The sequence below is a fragment of the Oncorhynchus gorbuscha genome, linkage group LG10, assembly GCF_021184085.1.
Source record: "Oncorhynchus gorbuscha isolate QuinsamMale2020 ecotype Even-year linkage group LG10, OgorEven_v1.0, whole genome shotgun sequence".
Classification (NCBI taxonomy): domain Eukaryota; kingdom Metazoa; phylum Chordata; class Actinopteri; order Salmoniformes; family Salmonidae; genus Oncorhynchus; species Oncorhynchus gorbuscha.
In genome coordinates this window covers 25583122-25603877 of record NC_060182.1, presented here as the reverse complement: position 1 = coordinate 25603877, position 20756 = coordinate 25583122, and the positions used below count along the sequence as shown (strand labels likewise).

The 20756-nt window shown below is 40.5% G+C and overlaps 2 protein-coding genes across 2 annotated transcripts in view; both read left to right on the top strand.

Moving 5' to 3' along the window:
* The first annotated feature begins 765 nt into the window (after positions 1-765).
* Positions 766-11176, top strand: LOC124045753 (E3 ubiquitin-protein ligase ARIH2-like). The gene is made up of 15 exons (XM_046365334.1): positions 766-924; positions 4456-4944; positions 5317-5384; positions 5504-5576; positions 5804-5945; positions 6245-6366; positions 6719-6828; positions 7250-7367; positions 7466-7516; positions 7944-7965; positions 8118-8269; positions 8881-9024; positions 9255-9323; positions 10398-10514; positions 10709-11176. The coding sequence occupies exons 2-15, from the start codon at positions 4681-4683 to the stop codon at positions 10778-10780; spliced, it is 1524 nt and encodes a 507-aa protein (XP_046221290.1). The 5' UTR covers positions 766-924; positions 4456-4680; the 3' UTR covers positions 10781-11176.
* A 1408-nt stretch (positions 11177-12584) lies between these two features.
* The window catches only part of LOC124045752 (inosine-5'-monophosphate dehydrogenase 2), a 37928-nt gene continuing 29756 nt past the window's right edge, over positions 12585-20756 (top strand). The window contains exons 1-3 of the mRNA XM_046365333.1: positions 12585-13004; positions 16670-16718; positions 17060-17161. Of these exons, the coding sequence (XP_046221289.1) occupies positions 12859-13004; positions 16670-16718; positions 17060-17161 (297 nt within the window). The 5' untranslated portion in view covers positions 12585-12858. The remainder of the gene's footprint in view (positions 13005-16669; positions 16719-17059; positions 17162-20756) is intronic.

The following is a 20756-nucleotide window of genomic DNA, read 5'->3' as shown; positions in this document are numbered from 1 at the left end:
AGACAGACAGGTGTACCGTGATTAGTGTTGCGTGATTCTCGGTTCCTGATGTTTTACAGGATATGTAGGTCATTGCAATCCCTGTGGACCAAGACCTACAAAACAGCCTGGCACAAACTCAAACCTGTACTGCTGCAGGTGGTGGACCCTCAATGTAAACTGATTTCCTTCAACCCCCCCATTACACTCCTATTCTCTAGAGAGAGAAAAAGAAGCTGCTGGTGTGTGTATGTTTGTACAGGCACGTAAATGGGTGCGTTCAGTTGTTTGTCTCTACTCTATATTGGTATAAATAATGTTTCTGTATCAAAAATATTTTTCAAAGATTATTTTATGAAAATAAAAAATGTCACAGTATTGTTCCCATAATGAGTCAAGGACCGCCACTGAGTCATACAGCCAAGAATGCACCCTCGGTTTTACAAAGGCATTCAGAGCTTGGAATATATTCCCAGCCACTCAGAGAAAATAGTGGAAGAGTGTTGTTGACTTCTGACAGAAGTTGTTTAAACCAGACTGATCTCATATGACAGTGTGTTCTGCATGTAGGTTTATTTTTTATTTTTTACATTGCATTACTTTTGTTCATGCAGTGCAGTCTGACCAGAGACAGTTCTTAAAATGTTTTAATGGACTGCTCCTACTTGTTAGCTAAATGTATTGGCATTAAAAGACTGGGAAATTATTTAAATGTAGATTCATTTGTAAATTCACCAGAAACTAATGTCAGACAGTCTATTTATATTTGGGTCCCGTCTTGAAGAACAGAATTGGCCAATGGTAGTCATACCTGGCGACACGGAAGTGGCGTAAATTGTGAATATTCGTGTACTTCCTGTCTTCTGCTTTACTGGGGGTGCTGATCGAGAATTTGTTCTGTTTTGTAGAGCCAGGTGTGGCTTCAATTGCAAGGCAACCCGCAAGGTAAGTATAGACAGCAGTACTTGGTGGGAAGATATATGCTAACGATAAAGCGGGGTAGTTTGTTAATGAGCCCCAGATGGCCTTGTTTATATGCCAATCTCCGGCCTAGAGTGTGAGACGCGGTTGCGAAGGGGCTCCAGCTACTCGTTAGCTAGCTAACTAGCTAGCTATCAGCTGTGGATAATTCCAGGGTGGAACAATGGCACAGCTGTTTAAAAAATATATATTATTATTATTTTTTACCTTGCCTAGGTCTAGCATATCGTATTTGATGGGTTATTAAACTATTGAGTTGGAAAACTGATTTTTGTGGTAACCTCCAGTGTATTACTGTATTGCTATCTAACGTAATACGTAGCACCCCAAGTGCTACATATAAAATAAAATAAAACTTCAAACAACAATTTTTAAAATCAAATGGATACGAAACTATTTAAGAAATAAGAATTGTATTTAGAATATATTATCTAATTAAATATTCCAACAGATTGGTGGTCAAGCTATTTTACTCAAATGCAACGGTGATGTGGGTAAGATCCATATTAAGCTTTCTAACTAAGTACTTCTAACTTGGAACCAACTTTTCCCCAAATAGATATACAGTACCAGTCAAAAATGTACACATTTTACTCATTCCAGAGTTTCTTTATTTTTATTATTTTCTACATTGTAGAATAATAGTGAAGACTATCAAACTATGAAATTACACATGTGGAATCATTTAGTAACCAAAGAAATGTTAAACAAATCATTATATTATATATCATTAGGTTCTTCAAAGTAGCCACCCTTTGCCTTGACAGCTCTGCACACTCTTGGCATTCTCTCAACCAGCTTCACCTGGAATGCTTTTCAACGGTCTTGAAAGATTTCCCCAATATGAGTACTTGTTGGCTGCTTTTCCTTCACTCTGCAGTCCAAACCATCTCAATTTGGTAGAGGTCAGGTGATCTCATGCAGCTAGGTGAGAGAATGCCAAGAGTGTGCAAAGCTGTCAAGGCAAAGGGTGGCTACTTTGAAGAATCTCAAATATAATGATTTGTTTAACATTTTTTGGGTTACTAAATGATTCCACATGTGTAATTTAGATTTGTCTTTGTCTTACACTTTTTTTTGCTTACTACATGATTCCATATGTGTTATTTTATAGATGTCTTCACTATTATTCTACAATGTAGAAAATAGTAAAAATAAAGAAACCCCTGACTGAGTAGGTGTGTCCAAACTCTAGACTGGTACTGTACTTTCTGGAATAATAAAGACATAAAATACAAAAATAAGTGTGTTTCCAGAACCTGTTTGACAACAGCGTTGGGTTAAACAATTGTTGAATAATGATGATTATCCAGAATTCATGAATACATAATGTTACATTCACTCCTGAGGAGTATCAAATTGTTGTTAGAGCTGTCCCTAAAGGTGCTATTCTTCTTTTAGGAGAATATAACAGTACTCCAAGTGCAACTGTTGAGGATTTTGTAGCCTCAATTCAGTTAGAAAGAATTGACATTATAAACTATAAATGTAATAATATACATACATAATATAGATGTATGTATGAAAACTCTTAAGATGTTACTATTGTATGGCAGCCCCCCGCACCTCTGATTCAGAGGGGTTGGGTTAAATGCAGAAGACACATTTGTGACACATGCAGCCCTGGGACAAGTAAACTGGGACAGTTTCATTGTTATCTGGTAAATATTGTATATCTAATAAGGTGAAAGAAGTATCATACAAACTCATTCATAGAATCTACCCTGTAAAGACCTTTATTATACACAGATTTAAAATAGCTATTGATAACAAATGTGTATTTTGTGGTTGTGACACAGAGACTCTTGACCATTTATTTTGAGACTGTTCTTATGTCAGAAGATATTGGAGTGAGTGTGAAGATTTTAAAAGAAACCACTATAAATGCAAATTTGAAAGACTGATATTATGTTTTATTTTGATCCAAATTATATGGACCCTGATTTAAACTTTAATTTTAAATATATTTTTCATGGAAGATTATTTTGCCATAAAATGAAGTGGGTGAAGAACAAACCCCTTTTCATATTGTTTGACATAATTAAAAAATAATGTTTCAATTATATCAGTAATTGATATAATCTACACTCCCCTAGTTACATTTAGTTGAAAGTTTAGTATTTGGACCCATATTCCTAGAATGCAATGACTACATCAAGCTTGTGACTACAAACTTGTTGGATGCGTTTAGTTTTGGTTGTTTAACATTATGTTGTGTCCAATAGAAACTAATGGTAGATCATGGAGGCATCCACATTAATGTAGAAGTGTTCAGAAACAAGTAAAAATTTTATTTATGATAAAAGTGACACTACATGATTTACTATTAATTTCTATTGGGCACAACATAATCCAAAATGCAAACAAACAAACTGCAAATCCATTCAACAAGTTGGTAGAAGAGTCACAAGCTTGATTTGTAGTCATTGCATGCTAGGGATATGGGACCAAATACTAAACTTTTGACTAAATGTAGTGAATTTGTTCAAATACCTATGACACCTTAAAATCTGTGGGGGGTGGCTATTTACATGAGTGCATTCATTTCTAAACAGGAAAACATCTGTTTTGAATATACCCTCAAATAAAAGGTGACATTCTGCAATGTTGCCTCATTTGGAACATTTGATCTTAAATCCAAAATCTGTAGTATAGAGCCAAATTAAGTTTAGGGAGTGTATGTAAAGTTAAGAATGTCACCCTGCATAAGTGCCTATTTATAGCATGGAGAGAATGCAAACAAGCGTCTGGTACTGACCTGGGGCCAGGTCGATTTTGCAAGTCACAAATTACAACTCCTGGCTGCCCACTGTGGTGAGCTTATGGCTTCATGTTAATGCTGCATACGTGCATCACAACCTGTAGGACAGGATCAGATATCTGAGAGAGAACTACAATCACAACAGCGCCAACTACATCAAGGTGCTTTTGAGATTGCAAGTCATTAATTAGTTGGCAAACTAATCCTGTTTTGGGTTATTATGGCTAGCTGGACTCTGTCACGCAGCTGCTCGTGTCTACTGTCCTACCAACTTGTCTGTACTGTAAAACATTGTCATGTAGCTAATCCTTTAAACTGCTTCATTAAGCTGTTACTCATGCTTTGTATCCCACACGTGTTTACATACTGTTTGTCTAATGTACAGTACAACTAAAAGAAAGTCCTAGGGGTAATGGAAGATCTGAAGAGTAAATCTGAAGCTTTGGTTGGAGAGAAGTTTTACCGGATCTCTACTCAGTGATTCACACAAGTGGCTGGGTATTACAGCAGACTGCTCTATCTTGTGCAGAGCGAGAACTTGACTGGAGTACAAGTTACATTGATCTAAGTACAAAAGATTTAGATGAATGAACACCATGCCTGGCAAGCCATCTCTACTCCCTGACCCAGTTCTTCGAGATCATGTAACTTGATTTCCTTATAAATCTCTTTAAAGTAACACTCAACCGTGATCTTTTTCCCCCTTTCATCCCTCCCTCCCTCCTTTTCTACAGTTCTTTGTGTCCTCTCAGACCATCACCTCATCGGTTCCTCATGAAAGACGGGGAGTGTAACTTCTTCTGCTTCTTCCGTTGCTGCTGAGTGGTGTCTGGCTAGTCTGTGGAACCGTGTTCTCTGGGACCTGTTGTTCCCCCGGTGTCGCTGACGGCCGGAGAGTTGTCAGTCAGTCCCAGTGAGAGAGAGAGAGAGCGCGAGAGAGAGAGAGGCTCTGCCGGGGAATGTCTGTGGACATGAACAGCCAGGCCTCTGACAGCAATGAGGATGACTTCGGGGTCAACTCGGAGGAGGACGAGGATGACGACGGGGGTGACGATGAGGACCAGGGGGACATTGTGGACTACTACGACGGTGTGGCCGGAGACATGGAGCAGCAGGGGGCCGACTCGTTTGACCCAGAGGAGTACCAGTTCACCTGCCTCACCTACAGTGAGATCCAGAAGGTGCTCTGTAAGGAGGTCAACAGTATCGCCGCCATCCTGAAGGTTGGTGTTGGGCTTGTCTATGGGGTAGTCGTTACCATTAACCACAGATCTAGGATCAGATTACCATTCCCTCAATTGTAACCATAACAGTTAGAGGTGTGAAAATATCTGACCCTAGGTTAGGTGGGCATGCATGATTAATTCCCATCAGAACGGGTGTGCTTTAGCCCAAATTAAATGGGTAACTGAAAAATCTGACCATATCAGTGGCAGGGTCACATGATATCTAGGTATAGGAGTTCCTTGTCGTCTCGGTGATTATCAGTTTGAAGAAGTATGAAAATAGTTGAAGATGAGGGTGTGCAGCCTGCTGGGAACCGCTGTATTGATACGCTGCCTTCTCCTGATGCTCGTGCTGCTCTCTCTGTACAGGTTTTACCTGCTGTAGCCAAACTGGTCCTTGTGCATTTTCACTGGCAAGTGTCACAAATACTGGACAGGTAAATGCACACATGCATTGTCATACTCACTTATATTTTCATACACATGCATAGCGAATATTGTGATATACTGGTACTAATTCTATTTCTGATGCACTCGTTTTTATTTTGCCTTTCAGATACAAGTCCAACTCATCTCAGTTGCTGTCTGAGGCCCAGGTCCAGCCCAGCAGCACCTGCAGATCAGTTCCTGTAAGAACTAAGAGTGCTCTTTTGTCTTAGTGAGTGTGTCTGTAATGTATTTGGGTAAAGTTAAAGGTGGTATCTGGAAAGGCAAGGCGACTCAATGTTCCAGTTGTGTAGGTGTTCTGAACTAAACACCAACTAAAAGGTCACTGACCAGATATGGCACTTGGGCCACTATTTGAGAATCACTGGTATGTAATATTGGTATGTTTTAATGTTTTGTGGGTCTCCAGACTCCTCAGTCCCTCCAGTGTGGGGTGTGTCTGCAGCTGGTTCGGAGGGATGCCCTGCTTGCGCTGCCCTGCCAGCACTCCTTCTGCAAAACATGCTGGGAGCAGCATTGCACTGTACTCGTCAAAGATGGGATGGGAGTGGGTAAGCAGCACTGCTAGGGATGATACGACCTGTCAAAGTGTTAAGTCAGGAGCTGGCTCTTCCTTTGAAGGGAGTGATGTGATGGGCTTTGAAGAGGACCCCTGGTGGGATATTTATTTACCAGTATTTGATCGCTTTTATGTGCAATCAGATTCAGATGTATTATTACCTTTAGATGTTTTAAAATAAAAACGTTATGCATGTGTTTCTCCAGATCATATTTTATGAATGCTCTGTGTGTCTGCATCATCTTCAAACGTTCAAATGACGTGTGTGTGTGTGTGTTTGTCTGTGTGCAGGTATCTCCTGTATGGCTCAGGATTGTTCCCTCCAAATGCCAGAGGACTTTGTGCTCCCGCTGCTGCCTGGTGAGGAGCTGAAGGACAAATATAGACGCTACCTCTTCAGGGACTATGTGGAGGTACAAGTCTTAGCATGTCCCTCTGGTGGTCTGTCTGGCTTCTTGTTGGTGCTTCCCACTCAGTCTGCCCTCTTTCTATTAGTCTCCCAGTTTGCCTTTGTCTCTCACTACACCTTTCGTTCTTGGGACAGCAAACAGTGAACAACCACACTGTCTGCATACACTGCTTTAATCATAATTTTTTTTTTTTTTCTGTCATTCAGCTATTGTGTGTATGTTTATCAAGTGCTCTCCACCTATTGAACATGTCTGTAACAATGGGAAAGGCCCAGTCAGTCTCTAGGCACTGCCGGTAAGGCCTAGTCGGTCTCTAAGCACTGCCGGTAAGGCCCAGTCTCTCGCCCTCCTTCAGAGCCACTTCCAGCTGCAGCTGTGTCCAGGGGCAGACTGTCCCATCGTCATCCAAGTGCAGGAGCCACGGGCCCGCAGAGTACAGTGCATCCGCTGCAATGAGGTCTTCTGGTGAGACACGCACAGATGCCCGCACATACAGCTCTTACGCACAGATGCCCGCACATACAGCTCTTACGCACAGATGCCCGCACATACAGCTCTTACGCACAGATGCCCGCACATACAGCTCTTACGCACAGATGCCCGCACATACAGCTCTTACGCACAGATGCCCGCACATACAGCTCTTACGCACAGATGCCCGCACATACAGCTCTTACGCTCAGATGCCCGCACATACAGCTCTTACGCACAGATGCCCGCACATACAGCTCTTACGCACAGATGCCCGCACATACAGCTCTTACGCACCGATTAATGCACAAGGTGTCAAATAATATGCATCATGTCAGATGAACATATGCACTGATCATATCATTGACTCCCTGCAGATGCCTTTTTTAATGTTTCTCGATACATCTGCCCTTAGTTTCAAATGCCGGATCATGTACCACGCCCCAACAGACTGCCCAACCATCCGAAGGTGGCTAACCAAATGTGCAGACGATTCAGAGACCGCCAACTACATCAGTGCACACACTAAAGATGTAAGACTGCACACACACACACAATTAAAGCAATTGTGTGATTTTACAATATTTTCCTTTGCTTTTGTACATAATGTTTAATAGTGTGTGTTTTTCAGTGTCCTAAGTGCAATATCTGCATTGAGAAGAATGGAGGCTGCAATCACATGGTGAGTGAGGATGGAATCCAGCATTATCTCAAGATTATACCAACTATGGGCACATTGACATTTGTATTAGTGTTCTATGAATCTCTGGCACTTTAAGTCATTTCAAACTCTACATGTTCTTTATATTGTCTCTATTTAATCATGCTTTAAATGAATCAGACAGCTAGCTAGACAACTGCAGGACAACCTCCATCTTATGACATCAGAATTATTCCAATACAATTTTCCCAATTAGAATTCCCCTTGAGAGAGACTGCCTACTGCTTTCTTGCCGGGCTATATGCTGAATTCAGTAATGCTTTAGCTCCTGTCTTTATTCAGACCAGACACTTTGAAATACTAATGGATTCTAAAGTCATTGAATGATATTCTATGTAATGTTAGAGCTGCCAAATGACTGATGTTGCGTTTCCTCGGTCTGTTTCAGCAATGCTCCAAGTGCAAACACGGTATGTATCCAATTATACTTACAGCTTTGCACCTAAGTAGCTTTTCTACCGATCATCATTTGTCAGTTCAACTGACTCCAGCCATATGTAGCCCATTTTGACATTCATATCATGTAGTTTTTTCACTAATGTCAGTATCACTGTGTGTGTAGACTTCTGCTGGATGTGTCTGGGGGACTGGAAGACCCATGGCAGTGAGTACTATGAGTGCAGTCGCTACAAGGAGAACCCAGACATCGTCAACCAGAGCCAGCAGGCACAGGCCAGAGAGGCCCTCAAGAAATATCTCTTCTACTTTGAGAGGGTGAGATGCATACACACAAACATGCTACTACCACTGACAAGAACATATGACAGTCAAACATCTGCTCACACTGAGTATTATGTGGAATTAAGTGAACCTTTCTGAAGTATCACAATGTTTAATGTAAATAGATGACAATAACGACATCAAATCACTGCGTGGCCAGAGTAACTGTGTTAATCAGGTGGCCTGTGGTTTGTTTAGTACTTGGCACCACCACCATCAGCACCTGTAATGTCAACCAGAGCCATATAATATTTTCTTATTTTATTCTAAATTATATCAATACATACTGTGCACTTTCTAGGATAGTATATACATGAATGTTCCTCAGTCACACATAATTACACAGAAGTAGTCTTCACATTCTCTTGTACTTTTAGATCATGGGAACTCAATCTCCCATACATGTTAAAAACAAATCTGTGAATGTTGCAAGCAATGACGACATGTCAAATTCACACTGAGATACCTCTCAGAATCACCCAAAACATGCTTATAAGTATGTGACTTTCTTGAGGGTGTGTCGTGTTTTTTTTATTACATTCTGTGTCTCATGTTTTCTTACTGTTCCTCCAGTCCAGACTGTGACCGTGTGTTTGTCTCTTTAGTGGGAGAACCACAATAAGAGTCTCCAGCTGGAGGCTCAGACGTACCAGCGGATCCAGGAGAAGATCCAAGAGCGGGTGATGAACAACCTGGGCACCTGGATAGACTGGCAGTACCTGCAGAACGCTGCCAAGCTGCTGGCCAAGGTACTACTGCCCCTGCCTGCCTCAGTCACACACAAAGGAAAAAACACACACATTAACACTGGAATGTATAGGGCTTTTCACACTACAAATTAGTATGTAACCGAGGCAGCACAGTTTGGTTCAGGTTGGCATTATGGTGTGAAAGGAGTATCTGTGTACTTATTTGACCTACTACACTGTGCTTAAACGAATAACAAGTCATGCTTATCTCTTATCTGTTTGTCCCACAGTGTCGCTACACACTGCAGTATACTTACCCCTACGCCTACTACATGGAGTCTGGTCCTCGTAAAAAACTGGTGAGAATCCTGTCTTGTTCTGTGTGTGTGTCGGTAGTATAAGCTAACAAAGGCTTAGTAAGCTATATTAAATATATCTAGTCAAATGCTAATTCTCTATATTATAATACCGTATGCCACTCAATTAACTGCGGGGGGGGGGGTCTCCACTTACAATTTAGCCCTGATTTATAAGGGGGGAAAGCACGTCGTCCTGTTACATGCTACTGGTCATTTTATATTCCGCTGTGTTTTGTATTTTTGTTTATTTTCCCGGTTTTTGTGTTTTCAGAATGTTCGTTGCTGTGGGAGATCGTGCTGTCACAATGCATATGATGTAGGCAATTGTAGGCCAATTTGGAAACTGTAGAATGACTACATTACCCATAATACTCATTGACTGAACATTCCAAATTACCATTGCAATTATGCTGCGTTCAGTTGCTAGTCGGAACTAAGAAACTCAGAAATTTGACTTGGAAGCTCGTTGTAGAAACAAACTGTTTCCCACTTAAATACCAGAGCCAACCAATAGGACTCTCTATGCTAATAACTTGCATTCATTTGATTTCGGAGGTTCTGAGTTTCCGATAGAATTTGAATGCAGCATTATGCATCACAAGGCATTTATTGATCACAATAGTATTTTTATTGTGTAGGGCAGGCCAGTAACCTTTGGACATAATTGCTTTAAAAGAGGGGAATTCCACTCACATTTTTAAAGCTTTTATTTAGAAAGATTATAAATTACAAGGGGATACAGAGGAAAATGAGGGTCAACTTTTTTCTGGTGAGGAGTCACGTGTTGAGAGTTATCACTCAGCCACAGCTCTGTATACCTACTTAAATTTGTAACCACATTTTCAGTATTGTACACACAGGATGACATTTAGCAGTGAGCAAAATAATAGCTTATTAGCAGCATGAATTTGTGCTTTGCAGGGGGGTTATTGCGTGAACGATTCTGTGACTGTTGCAGTCCACAAAGATGAAGTTGAATAGATCAGATCCATAAATTAACGGGCAGGGTGCCGCTAGTTGCTTATGACATATCAAACATGCTGTCTGAAATGAATGTTTTTCTATCCTATTCAGTTTGAGTACCAGCAGGCCCAGCTTGAGGCAGAGATTGAGAACCTGTCTTGGAAGGTGGAGCGAGCAGACACCTACGAGAGAGGGAGTGAGGGGGAGCTGAGCGCCAATGACCGAGGGGTAAGAAAGGGGGGTTTGGGAGGTTTCCAGATTGGGACTTGCATTGGCTGGGATCACAGGGGAGTTGAGGGGTATTGGCATGTCTTGGGAAATCGGAAGGACCAAAAAGATGTTGCAGCATATTAATTTATTAGACCATTGTGTGAAGAATTTAACTCCTTCATAAGTCATTCATGACCCTCTGTTTCTCTCAGGATCTGGAGAATCAGATGCACATTGCTGAGCAGAGGAGACGCACGCTGCTGAAGGATTTTCACGACACCTGAAGTTACCATCCTACTGCAAAGCACCAACAGCTCCCTCCTTCATCCCTCCCTCATTAAGTGCTCTATTTGTCTGCTACAGGGTCTCAGAATGGCACAGCCCCCCCCATTTAGATCTGTCAACAACGCCACATTCTTACACACTACACCATGAAATGAGAAAGCATGCGCATGCTCGCGCACTCACACATACACTCTTCAGAAAATAAAACAAATTCTTAATTTTCCTCCCACGCGGTCCCACCATCCTTCTACTTTTCTTTCTTCTCACATTGTTCACCTTTTTCTGGAAATGGCTGTTGATAGTTAGATTGTTTAAGAAACGGAAAATTTAAAAAATGCTGTAATTTTCCATGGTTGTACATTAATACAGAAATAGTTAGAGTTTTTTAAAACAAATTTGTTTCTTGTGTATTAATTATCACACACCAATGCCTGTAAGAGTTTGCAAGAGAGTAGAAACACACTGGCACCCAGGCTAGGTTCACCAGCAGTGGTGTGGTTGTCAATGGGTTGACTTCAAACTTTTACTGATAACCCTTACTCTCAGAGAATCTTAACTTTAGGACTAATTTTGCTCAGATTATAGATTACATACTCAACACTTCAGACGTGTTCAATTCTGATACCCTCTGACCTTCCAACACAAACAGTAGACCTCCACAATGCATTCATTTTGACACAGCCCCTTAGGAGCTTGAGCATAGCAGACTGATTAGAATAAGCAGTGACTATGTCCAAATATAGGTAGCATCATATGCCAGATATAACTGGTCTAATGCACTCTGTCCTTTTACGTGTGCATGCCACTTTATAGTGGGAGGCCCAAAACTTAAATAGGGGAGCTCACAAGGTGACACAATTAACCGCGCCCTCAAGTACACCTGATGAAATGCAAGATGTTTAGAGCATAAGGCGGAGTTAGGCCCGGTACCGGAAATGACGCATGACTCAGGTTGGAGGGATTTACTTGTTCACGACCGAATAAAGGTGGTCTGACGTGATGGGAAGTTCGGCTCTTTTTACTGACTCGGATCTTTTCCAGTCAGTCAGTCGAATGAATGAATGAATATTTCGACTCATTTCGTTCATTTGAGTCAGTGCTGCCCAGAGCACGCAGGAGAGTGAACTGAAAACTCGAAAGAGTCATGATTCTACTAAGCGCTCGTTCACATGTCCTTCATCAAAATGAGTTTATTGGCTATAGAGGTGTGTGGTTAAAATCACTGGGGAAAACGAGACTAAACGCAGAGAGACGAAGTAAAGGATTGGATGTTTTTTTTCTTGGTCATTTTTGGGGGAAGCCTGGCTTCCCTTGGCATCCACGAATACACGCCACTGTTTATTGGAGCTGTCATTTGTGTCACTTGTTTAAAAGTGTGCTTTAAACAATGTACAATTGTTGATTGCTAGGCATACAAATAAGGTTATTTCTTGATACATTTGAAACGAGGTATAGTTGTGGCCACAACCAGATTAGATTGTAAAACTCGGCGGAACGCATTGCTTGACTGCCGTGAGAGTAATATGCTGAGGCTGTGTCCATCATACCGTTTAATAATCAATGACTGGCATTCATTCTTGCACCATGCGATCAATTATCAGTTCTAAACATATGTTTAGATCTATTTTCACTTGCGCACATGATACACGAAGCACGTCTTTGGATCCAATAAACCGGAGGAGCGCGTATTAATCTTGCTGTATAATTCATTGCCGCCTGCAGGTCAAACGAACGAATAAAATGAACTAGTCGCTCTGAAAAAAATGAATCATGACTCGAGTCAGTAAAAAGAGTCTTTCAAAACGAACGAATCGTTCGCAAACTGCACATCACGAACACGTGTGCGACCGGAGCTACCGCCAGACAGGGCAGAAGCCTGATAACATTAGAGGTCGAGGAATATAAAGGGCATTTCGGTTTATTTTCAACTGTTGTGAATGCATTACATGACATTTTTACAGACTTGACTTTAACAAGGCGCGCTGGGGATGGTCGCACCACGCCACAGCTGACTGACAGATCGCCAATCGGAACTAGGAGTGAAAGGAAGAAAGTTCTCGGTCTCGTGGGTCGTTGTATGTTTAGCATCAAAGTGACTGATCAAACACGAAATAGATTGTGTATCATGGCTGACTACTTGATCAGTGGACAGACTGGTTACGTGCCCGATGATGGACTGAGCGGGCAGCAACTCTTCAACTGCGGGGACGGCCTTACGTACAAGTAATTATTGGGATTTGGCAGTCGCATTTTTTAAAACATCTATGGTCGCATGGCTCCTTGATTAAATGTAGTTTCGCTGACAGCTATTTGTAGTTGGCTAATAACCAGAGCAAGCCCTATATTAAGTCTTAAACACATGACATTATTATTTGCTCATGCAGGGGCTTTGAGTCATTGCAGTACACGCAGTAAATTAATTCTTTCTACATGGGTCTGCCGACTTAGGTTTCCCGGCTCAACTCGTGCTTTCAGGTGACATCGAGTTGCGTAACAATTTGACTTTGGGAACTGATGCAAATCTACCAACATAATGAAGTAGCTAGCTGGGTATTTGATTAGGTTCTGGATAATCCTGGCTATTCAGTTATTAATGATTTGGACGTTCCTCTATTGTAGTACACTACATGACCAAAAGTATGTGGACACCTGCTTGTTGAACATCTCATTCCAATATCATGGGAAATAATATGGAGTTGGGCCCCTTTTCCTGACATAACAGCCTCCACTCTTCTGGGAAGGCTTTCTACTAGATGTTGGAACATTGCTGCGGGGACTTGGTTCCATTCAGCCACGAGCATTTGTGAGGTCGGGCACTGATGTTAGGCGTTTAGGCATGGCTCGCAATCGGCGTTCCAATTCATCTCAAAAGTGATTGATGGGGTTGAGGTCAGGGCTCTGCAGGCCAGTCAAGTTCTCCTACACCGATCTCGACAAACCATTTCTGTATGGACCTTGCTTTGTGCTTGGGGGCATTGTCATACTGAAACAGGAAATGGCCTTCCCCAAACCTTTGCCACAAAGTTGGAAGCACAGAATCATCTAGAATGTCATTGTATTCTGTAGCGTTAAGATTTTCCTTCATCTAACTAAGGGGCCTAGTCTGAACTATGGAAAAACAGCCCCAGACCATTATTCCTCATTATATTTGGCAATCTGCATTGGTACCATATAGCGTTCTCATAGCATCTGTCAAACCCACATTTGTCCATTGGACTGCCAGATGGTAAAGCGTGATTCATCACTCCAGAGAAATCATTTCCACTGCTCCAGAGTCCAATGGCGGCAAGCTTTACACCACTCCAGCCGACGCTTGGCATTGCTCCCGACAAACAGTTATTGTGCTGATGTTGCTTCCAGCGGTAATTTGGAACTCGGTAGTGAGTGTTGCAACCAAGGACAGGCGATTTTTATATACAGTGCCTTGCGAAAGTATTCGGCCCCCTTGAACTTTGTGACCTTTTGCCACATTTCAGGCTTCAAACATAAAGATATAAAACTGTATTTTTTTGTGAAGAATCAACAACAAGTGGGACACAATCATGAAGTGGAACAAATCAAAAACTGAAATTGGGTGTGCAAAATTATTCAGCCCCCTTAAGTTAATACTTTGTAGCGCCACCTTTTGCTGCGAATACAGCTGTAAGTCGCTTGGGGTGTCTATCAGTTTTGCACATCGAGAGACTGAAATTTTTTCCCATTCCTCCTTGCAAAACATCTTGAACTCAGTGAGGTTGGATGGAGAGCATTTGTGAATAGCAGTTTTCAGTTCTTTCCACAGATTCTTGATTGGATTCAGGTCTGGACTTTGACTTGGCCATTCTAACACCTGGATATGTTTATTTTTGAACCATTCCATTGTAGATTTTGCTTTATGTTTTGGATCATTGTCTTGTTGGAAGACAAATCTCCGTCCCAGTCTCAGGTCTTTTGCAGACTCCATCAGGTTCTTCCAGAATGGTCCTGTATTTGGCTCCATCCATCTTCATCAATTTTAACCATCTTCCCTGTCCCTGCTGAAGAAAAGCAGGCCCAAACCATGATGCTGCCACCACCATGTTTGACAGTGGAGATGGTGTGTTCAGGGTGATGAGCTGTGTTGCTTTTACGCCAAACATAACGTTTTGCATTGTTGCCAAAAAGTTCTATTTTGGTTTCATCTGACCAGAGCACCTTCTTCCACATGTTTGGTGTGTCTCCCAGATGGCTTGTGGCAAACTTTAAACAACACTTTTTAAGGATATCTTTAAGAAATAGCTTTCTTCTTGCCACTCTTCCATAAAGGCCAGATTTGTGCAATATACGACTGATTGTTGTCCTATGGACAGAGTCTCCCACCTCAGCTGTAGATTTCTGCAGTTCATCCAGAGTGGTCATGGGCCTCTTGGCTGCATCTCTGATCAGACTTCTCCTTGTATGAGCTGAAAGTTTAGAGGGACGGCCAGGTCTTGGTAGATTTGCAGTGGTCTGATACTCCTTCCATTTCAATATTATCGCTTGCACAGTGCTCCTTGGGATGTTTAAAGCTTGGGAAATCTTTTTGTATCCAAATCCGGCTTTAAACTTCTTCACAGCAGTATCTCGGACCTGCCTGGTGTGTTCCTTGTTCTTCATGATGCTCTCTGCGCTTTTAACGGACCTCTGAGATCACAGTGCAGGTGCATTTATACGGAGACTTGATTACACACAGGTGGATTGTATTTATCATCATTAGTCATTTAGGTCAACATTGGATCATTCAGAGATCCTCACTGAACTTCTAGAGAGAGTTTGCTGCACTGAAAGTAAAGGGGCTGAATCATTTTGCACGCCCAATTTTTCAGTTTTTGATTTGTTAAAAAAGTTTGAAATATCCAATAAATGTCATCCACTTCATGATTTGTGTCCCACTTGTTGTTGATTCTTCACAAAAAAAATACAGTTTTATATCTTTATGTTTGAAGCCTGAAATGTGGCAAAAGGTCACAAATTTCAAGGGGGCCGAATACTTTTGCAAGGCACTGTATATATATCTATATATCTATATATATGTTTTTTTACTGGCTTCAGGACTGAGCGGTTCCGTTCTGTGAGCTTGTGTAGTCTACCACTTCGTGGCTGAGCCGTTGTTGCTCCTAGGCGTCTCCGCTTCACAATAACAGTTGACCGGGGCATCTCTAACAGGGCAGAAATTTGACAAACTGACTTGTGTGACGATGTTTGACAAGAATGTAATTATGACACCCTGGAGGCACCATCATGTCAATTGGAATGCCACGAACAATAAGTAGTTGTTAGGTCACTGTCTGCTACAGTGCCTTATCTCTTGTCTGCTCTTTCAGTGAAGTTACCACATCTCATTCTGCTAATTCCTTGCTTAATCTCCTCCTAGAAGCATGGGTCACACATTTACTATTTAGGTGTTTATAGTACCGGTATACACCAAAATGAAGATGCAAGTGGAACAGCATGCTTTAAAACTCAACTAGTTAGTACAAGACACACAGTACGCTTGGAAACCTCTCAGGACCTTTAGGAATGTGTTGACCATCAACACTAATGTTTAATAACACAGGACTCTGTTGCCTGCTCATCACATGCATGCACACCACGTATCATACACCCAACTTCTCAGAAAAATTATCCACTTGAAGTTCCAGATATCTCAGATGATCAAATACTGAGCTTGTGGTACCATTTTTTACGGCCTCTGTGTCAATGAAAAGAAAATAGCATATGAATATGACTGAAGATGGAAATTAAGCTTTGGCCTCCCCTTGTGTGATTTCGAAACACCTTGCAGTACATTATGTGTGAAATTGCACACGTGTGTGAATGTCATTGATCGATTGTATGCAGCATGTGAGGCCCTGCTCTCCTCTCACCCCTTCTCTTTCACTCAATCACAGTGACTTCCTGATTCTCCCAGGGTATATTGACTTCACATCGGAACAGGTGGTGAGTAGAACCCTTGTTCTTCAAGACAATAGGGCTTCTGTCCCTCCATGACCAGGGTCGAATTCATTAGTGCACACTAGCAAAACAATTTGCAACAGAAGACAAAGCATTTCTTATTGGACAATTTTCAGGTAGTCCCTGCCTGTTTCAATCTGTTTTCTTCTGTTTGGCACCTGTCAATACAACCCAGCGTTTCATTTAGGAAGGAAGAACTTCCCATTGTAACCTTGATTTGTAGCAGAGTCTTATTCATTAGGCATACCCCCTAAAAGTATTTTGTTACTACAATAAGTGTTTGTTACAGGTATTCACTTGTAGAAACTGGTTTGTTTCCTCTGCAGGATTTGACTTCAGCCCTGACAAAACGGATCACCATGAAAACGCCTTTTGTATCCTCCCCTATGGACACAGTCACAGAGTCAGCGCTGGCAATTGCCATGGCAGTAAGGCTGGTTTAAACACACACACACTTTGGCATAGCAATGTAATTGAAGACTTTAGTTAAAAGTAGACTCTGCAATTCACAAAGTAAACAACCGTATCGGGTCAACTTGCGTAAAAACTAAGAGCTTGAAATGTGAGGCTAATCTTCGCACTTGTTGTCACGCAACTACCAAAGAGGCAAGAAGGAATTCAAGAAGGATCATCACATAATTTGCATATATATTACTCTTACTGAATTTCCACGTGGTTGAGGATCTAGGAGATCTAATCAAAGCCTACTAGCTGATAAAATGTTAATAACTAGGACAGAATAATTTATAAGACTTTTTCCAACATAACATAGGTACAGCAGATTCCCTTATTGTGTGGGACACTTTTAAATGTGCCTTTTTAGAGGCCATGCAATTCAGTACTCATCTGTAAAACAAAAGCAATTTAGATAACACAAGTCCATATTAACAAAGTAAATTGAAGGACTAACAGTACAGATAGAAATAAAAAAAAACTGTACCATAGAGGCACAGAATAAGTTAGAGGAAAAACAAAAAGAAATGGAGGAACTTATTCAAGAAAGATCCAGTGTAATTAATATATTATAAACATTAAGGGAACTGGATGGAATGTGGGGAAAAATGGGCCAAATCCTTTTTCAATCTTCAACATAGAAATGCTTGTCGTGGAAATGTCCTGTATTACCAAATCATGAGAGCAAACCCCACACAAGTCAGAGTGATATCATAAAGTCCATATTTAATTATATGAGCTTCACCATAGCCCTGTGACTCAGATCAATTCAGGGTCTGTAAATGAATACTCAAGAGTGCTTACAAAACAGTTCTTAGTATCATTTATAGCCAAGACACACCCATCTCAACTCACATGACGAATAACAGATCTTAGGAACATTACACAAAGAACATTTTACTTGAAAGAGGAGTATCCCATAGCTAGATAGCATTAGCTATAAATTATCGTTCAGTTTGGTCTCCTAAACAAAGTTCTTAACTCGTTCTTGGTACCACTTAGGACCAAAACATTACCTCATCCAATGGCATATATCAATTGTCAATTCTAGATACTCCCATTACAAATACACCCCCTCCTGGACAAGATCAGAAAAGACAGTGAGCCTCCTAGGTCATATACTAGATCAAGATGAGGGCAACCTCAGAGGGGACATGTAATAGTTACAGACACATTCCCATAAGAAGACAAGCCTGACCTCTCTCCTCTCTGGGCCCCTAGTGACTAAGCCCTAGCAGAGAAGGGATAACTGCAAACTGCCAACAGTATTATCCAAAAGAAGACATTCTAATGACATATCTCACATAAGCATTATTATATTGATAAAACATCTTATTTATGAATGTTACCTAACTAATTCTGATTCATCCCTAACATGCTACCAAAAAAATGTATTGAAACTTGTTTCAAATGATGGGAGTCACGCATGATTCACAGAATTATATTTTGAAAGAGGAAGTAAAGTACTTTAAGAATATGTTTTAGTTTGACTCCTCCATCTCCACTAACCAAAGCTAATTGTGTACATGTTTTTCCTATTAATAATGTAAAATTAGCATCTGTACAGAGAGACTCAGGTGAAGGCCAAATTACAGAGGAGGAACTTCTTGGTGCAATTAAAGCCTTTAAGTCTGGGAAAACTCCAGGTCTGGATAAGGTCTGATTTCATTATTACTGAAACTGGATCCAATTGGTATATATAAAGATCCACTCCATTAAAAAAAATTGGGAGGCCTCTTTCACTTCAGTGTTGTGATGCAACAATTTGAGCTAAATGCTTGGTGCATAGAATTTAAAAAGGTATTGTCAGATAGTTTTTTTTTTTACATAGACGATACATTGGAGATAATATAAGACAAGTACCGGAAACAATAGAACCCTGTGAAATATCAGGGAAACCAGGCCTGGTTTTCATAGCTGACTTTGAAAAGGCTTTTGATAAAGTACAACTGGAGTTTATATTTAAATGCCTGGAATATTTAAATTGTGGAGTATCTCTTATAAAATGGGTTAAAAATATGTATAATAACCCTAGGTGTAAAATAGTAAATAATGGCTACGTCAAGTTTTAAACTGTTAAGGAGTAAAACAAGGTTGTCCACTATCTACATATCTATTTATTATTGCCATTGAAATGTTGGCTGTTAAAATAAGACCCAACAATAATATTAAGGGATTAGAAATCTGTGGCTTAAAAACTAAGGTGTCATTGTAGGCTGATGATTCATGTTTGTTTTTAAACCACAATTAGAATTCCTCCACAGCCTCATAGCGGATCTAGATACTTTTGCTAACTTCTCTGGACTAAATCCAAATTATGATAAGTGTACTATATTACGTATTGGATCACTAAAAATGCAACTTTTACATTACCGTGTAGTTTACCAATAAAATGGTCTGACGGAGATGTGGACATACTCGGTATATAAATCTCAAAATAAATAAATTCTCACTCAATTTTTTATAGAAAGCAGCAAAAATAGATAAGATCTTGCTACCACGGAAAGGAAAATACCTGTCTATTTGTGGAAAAATCACTCTAATTCTTTAGTCATATCACAGTTGACCTATTTGCTTATGGTTTTGCCTACACCTAGTGACCTGCTTTTTAAATGATATGAACAAAAAATATTCCATTTTATTTGGAATGGCAAGCCAGACAAAATGAAAAGGGCCTATTTATATAACGAATATGAATTCGGAAGGGAAGAAATTATTAAATATTAAAGCATTAGATCTATCACTAAAGGCATCAGTCATACAAAAGTTATACTTAAATCCAAACGGGTTCTCTAGCTGTGCCATATATAAATTGCAAAGTAGTTGGGAAGAGATTTCCGATGTACCCATTCCAAGGCACCTGGTTTATGAATTGAAACGCAAAACAACGCCCGATTCAAAACTTAAAATTTTTCAATTGAAATTGTATAAAATTCTTGTAAGCAATAGAATGTTATATATATGGGGGATACAATCTTCCCAGCTCTGCAGATTCTGCTGTGAGGAGGCAGAGTCATTAGATCATTTATTTTGGTACTGTCCATATGTACCTCATTTTTGGTCACGGGTCCAGGAATGGCTGAAGGATTGCAACATTTGCCTAGAACTAAGTCATAGTCCATCAATAATATCATTATTTTAGCAAAAATGTTAATTTAATTTACAGTCGGTAGAAGCTATGAGAATAGAAAGGTTCAGTACTTTTGTGAGGCATCACAGCACAGTTGAAAAACATTTGGAAAATGGATGACGTTAAGAGATAGATGGGAGGGGTTGAATGGAGCTGAAGGGTGGGACTAATAACAAGACAACCAATGTCAAACATACGGGTCTGTAAAATGTATATAGGATCAGACATTTTGTGAAATAGCACAGTTACAAATAGAAATCAAACTGGATGGACATCAGACCGAGGAAGAACAAAAAACAAACAAAATATGACTATTGTAAAATAGATTTGGTCTGTATAATATGTATAAACTGAAGGTAGAGGCCAAAGTGTTATTGTTTATTAGTTTACTCCAATTTAGGGAAGGGTGTTAGGGTTTGTGGGGAATAATATAGGTATAT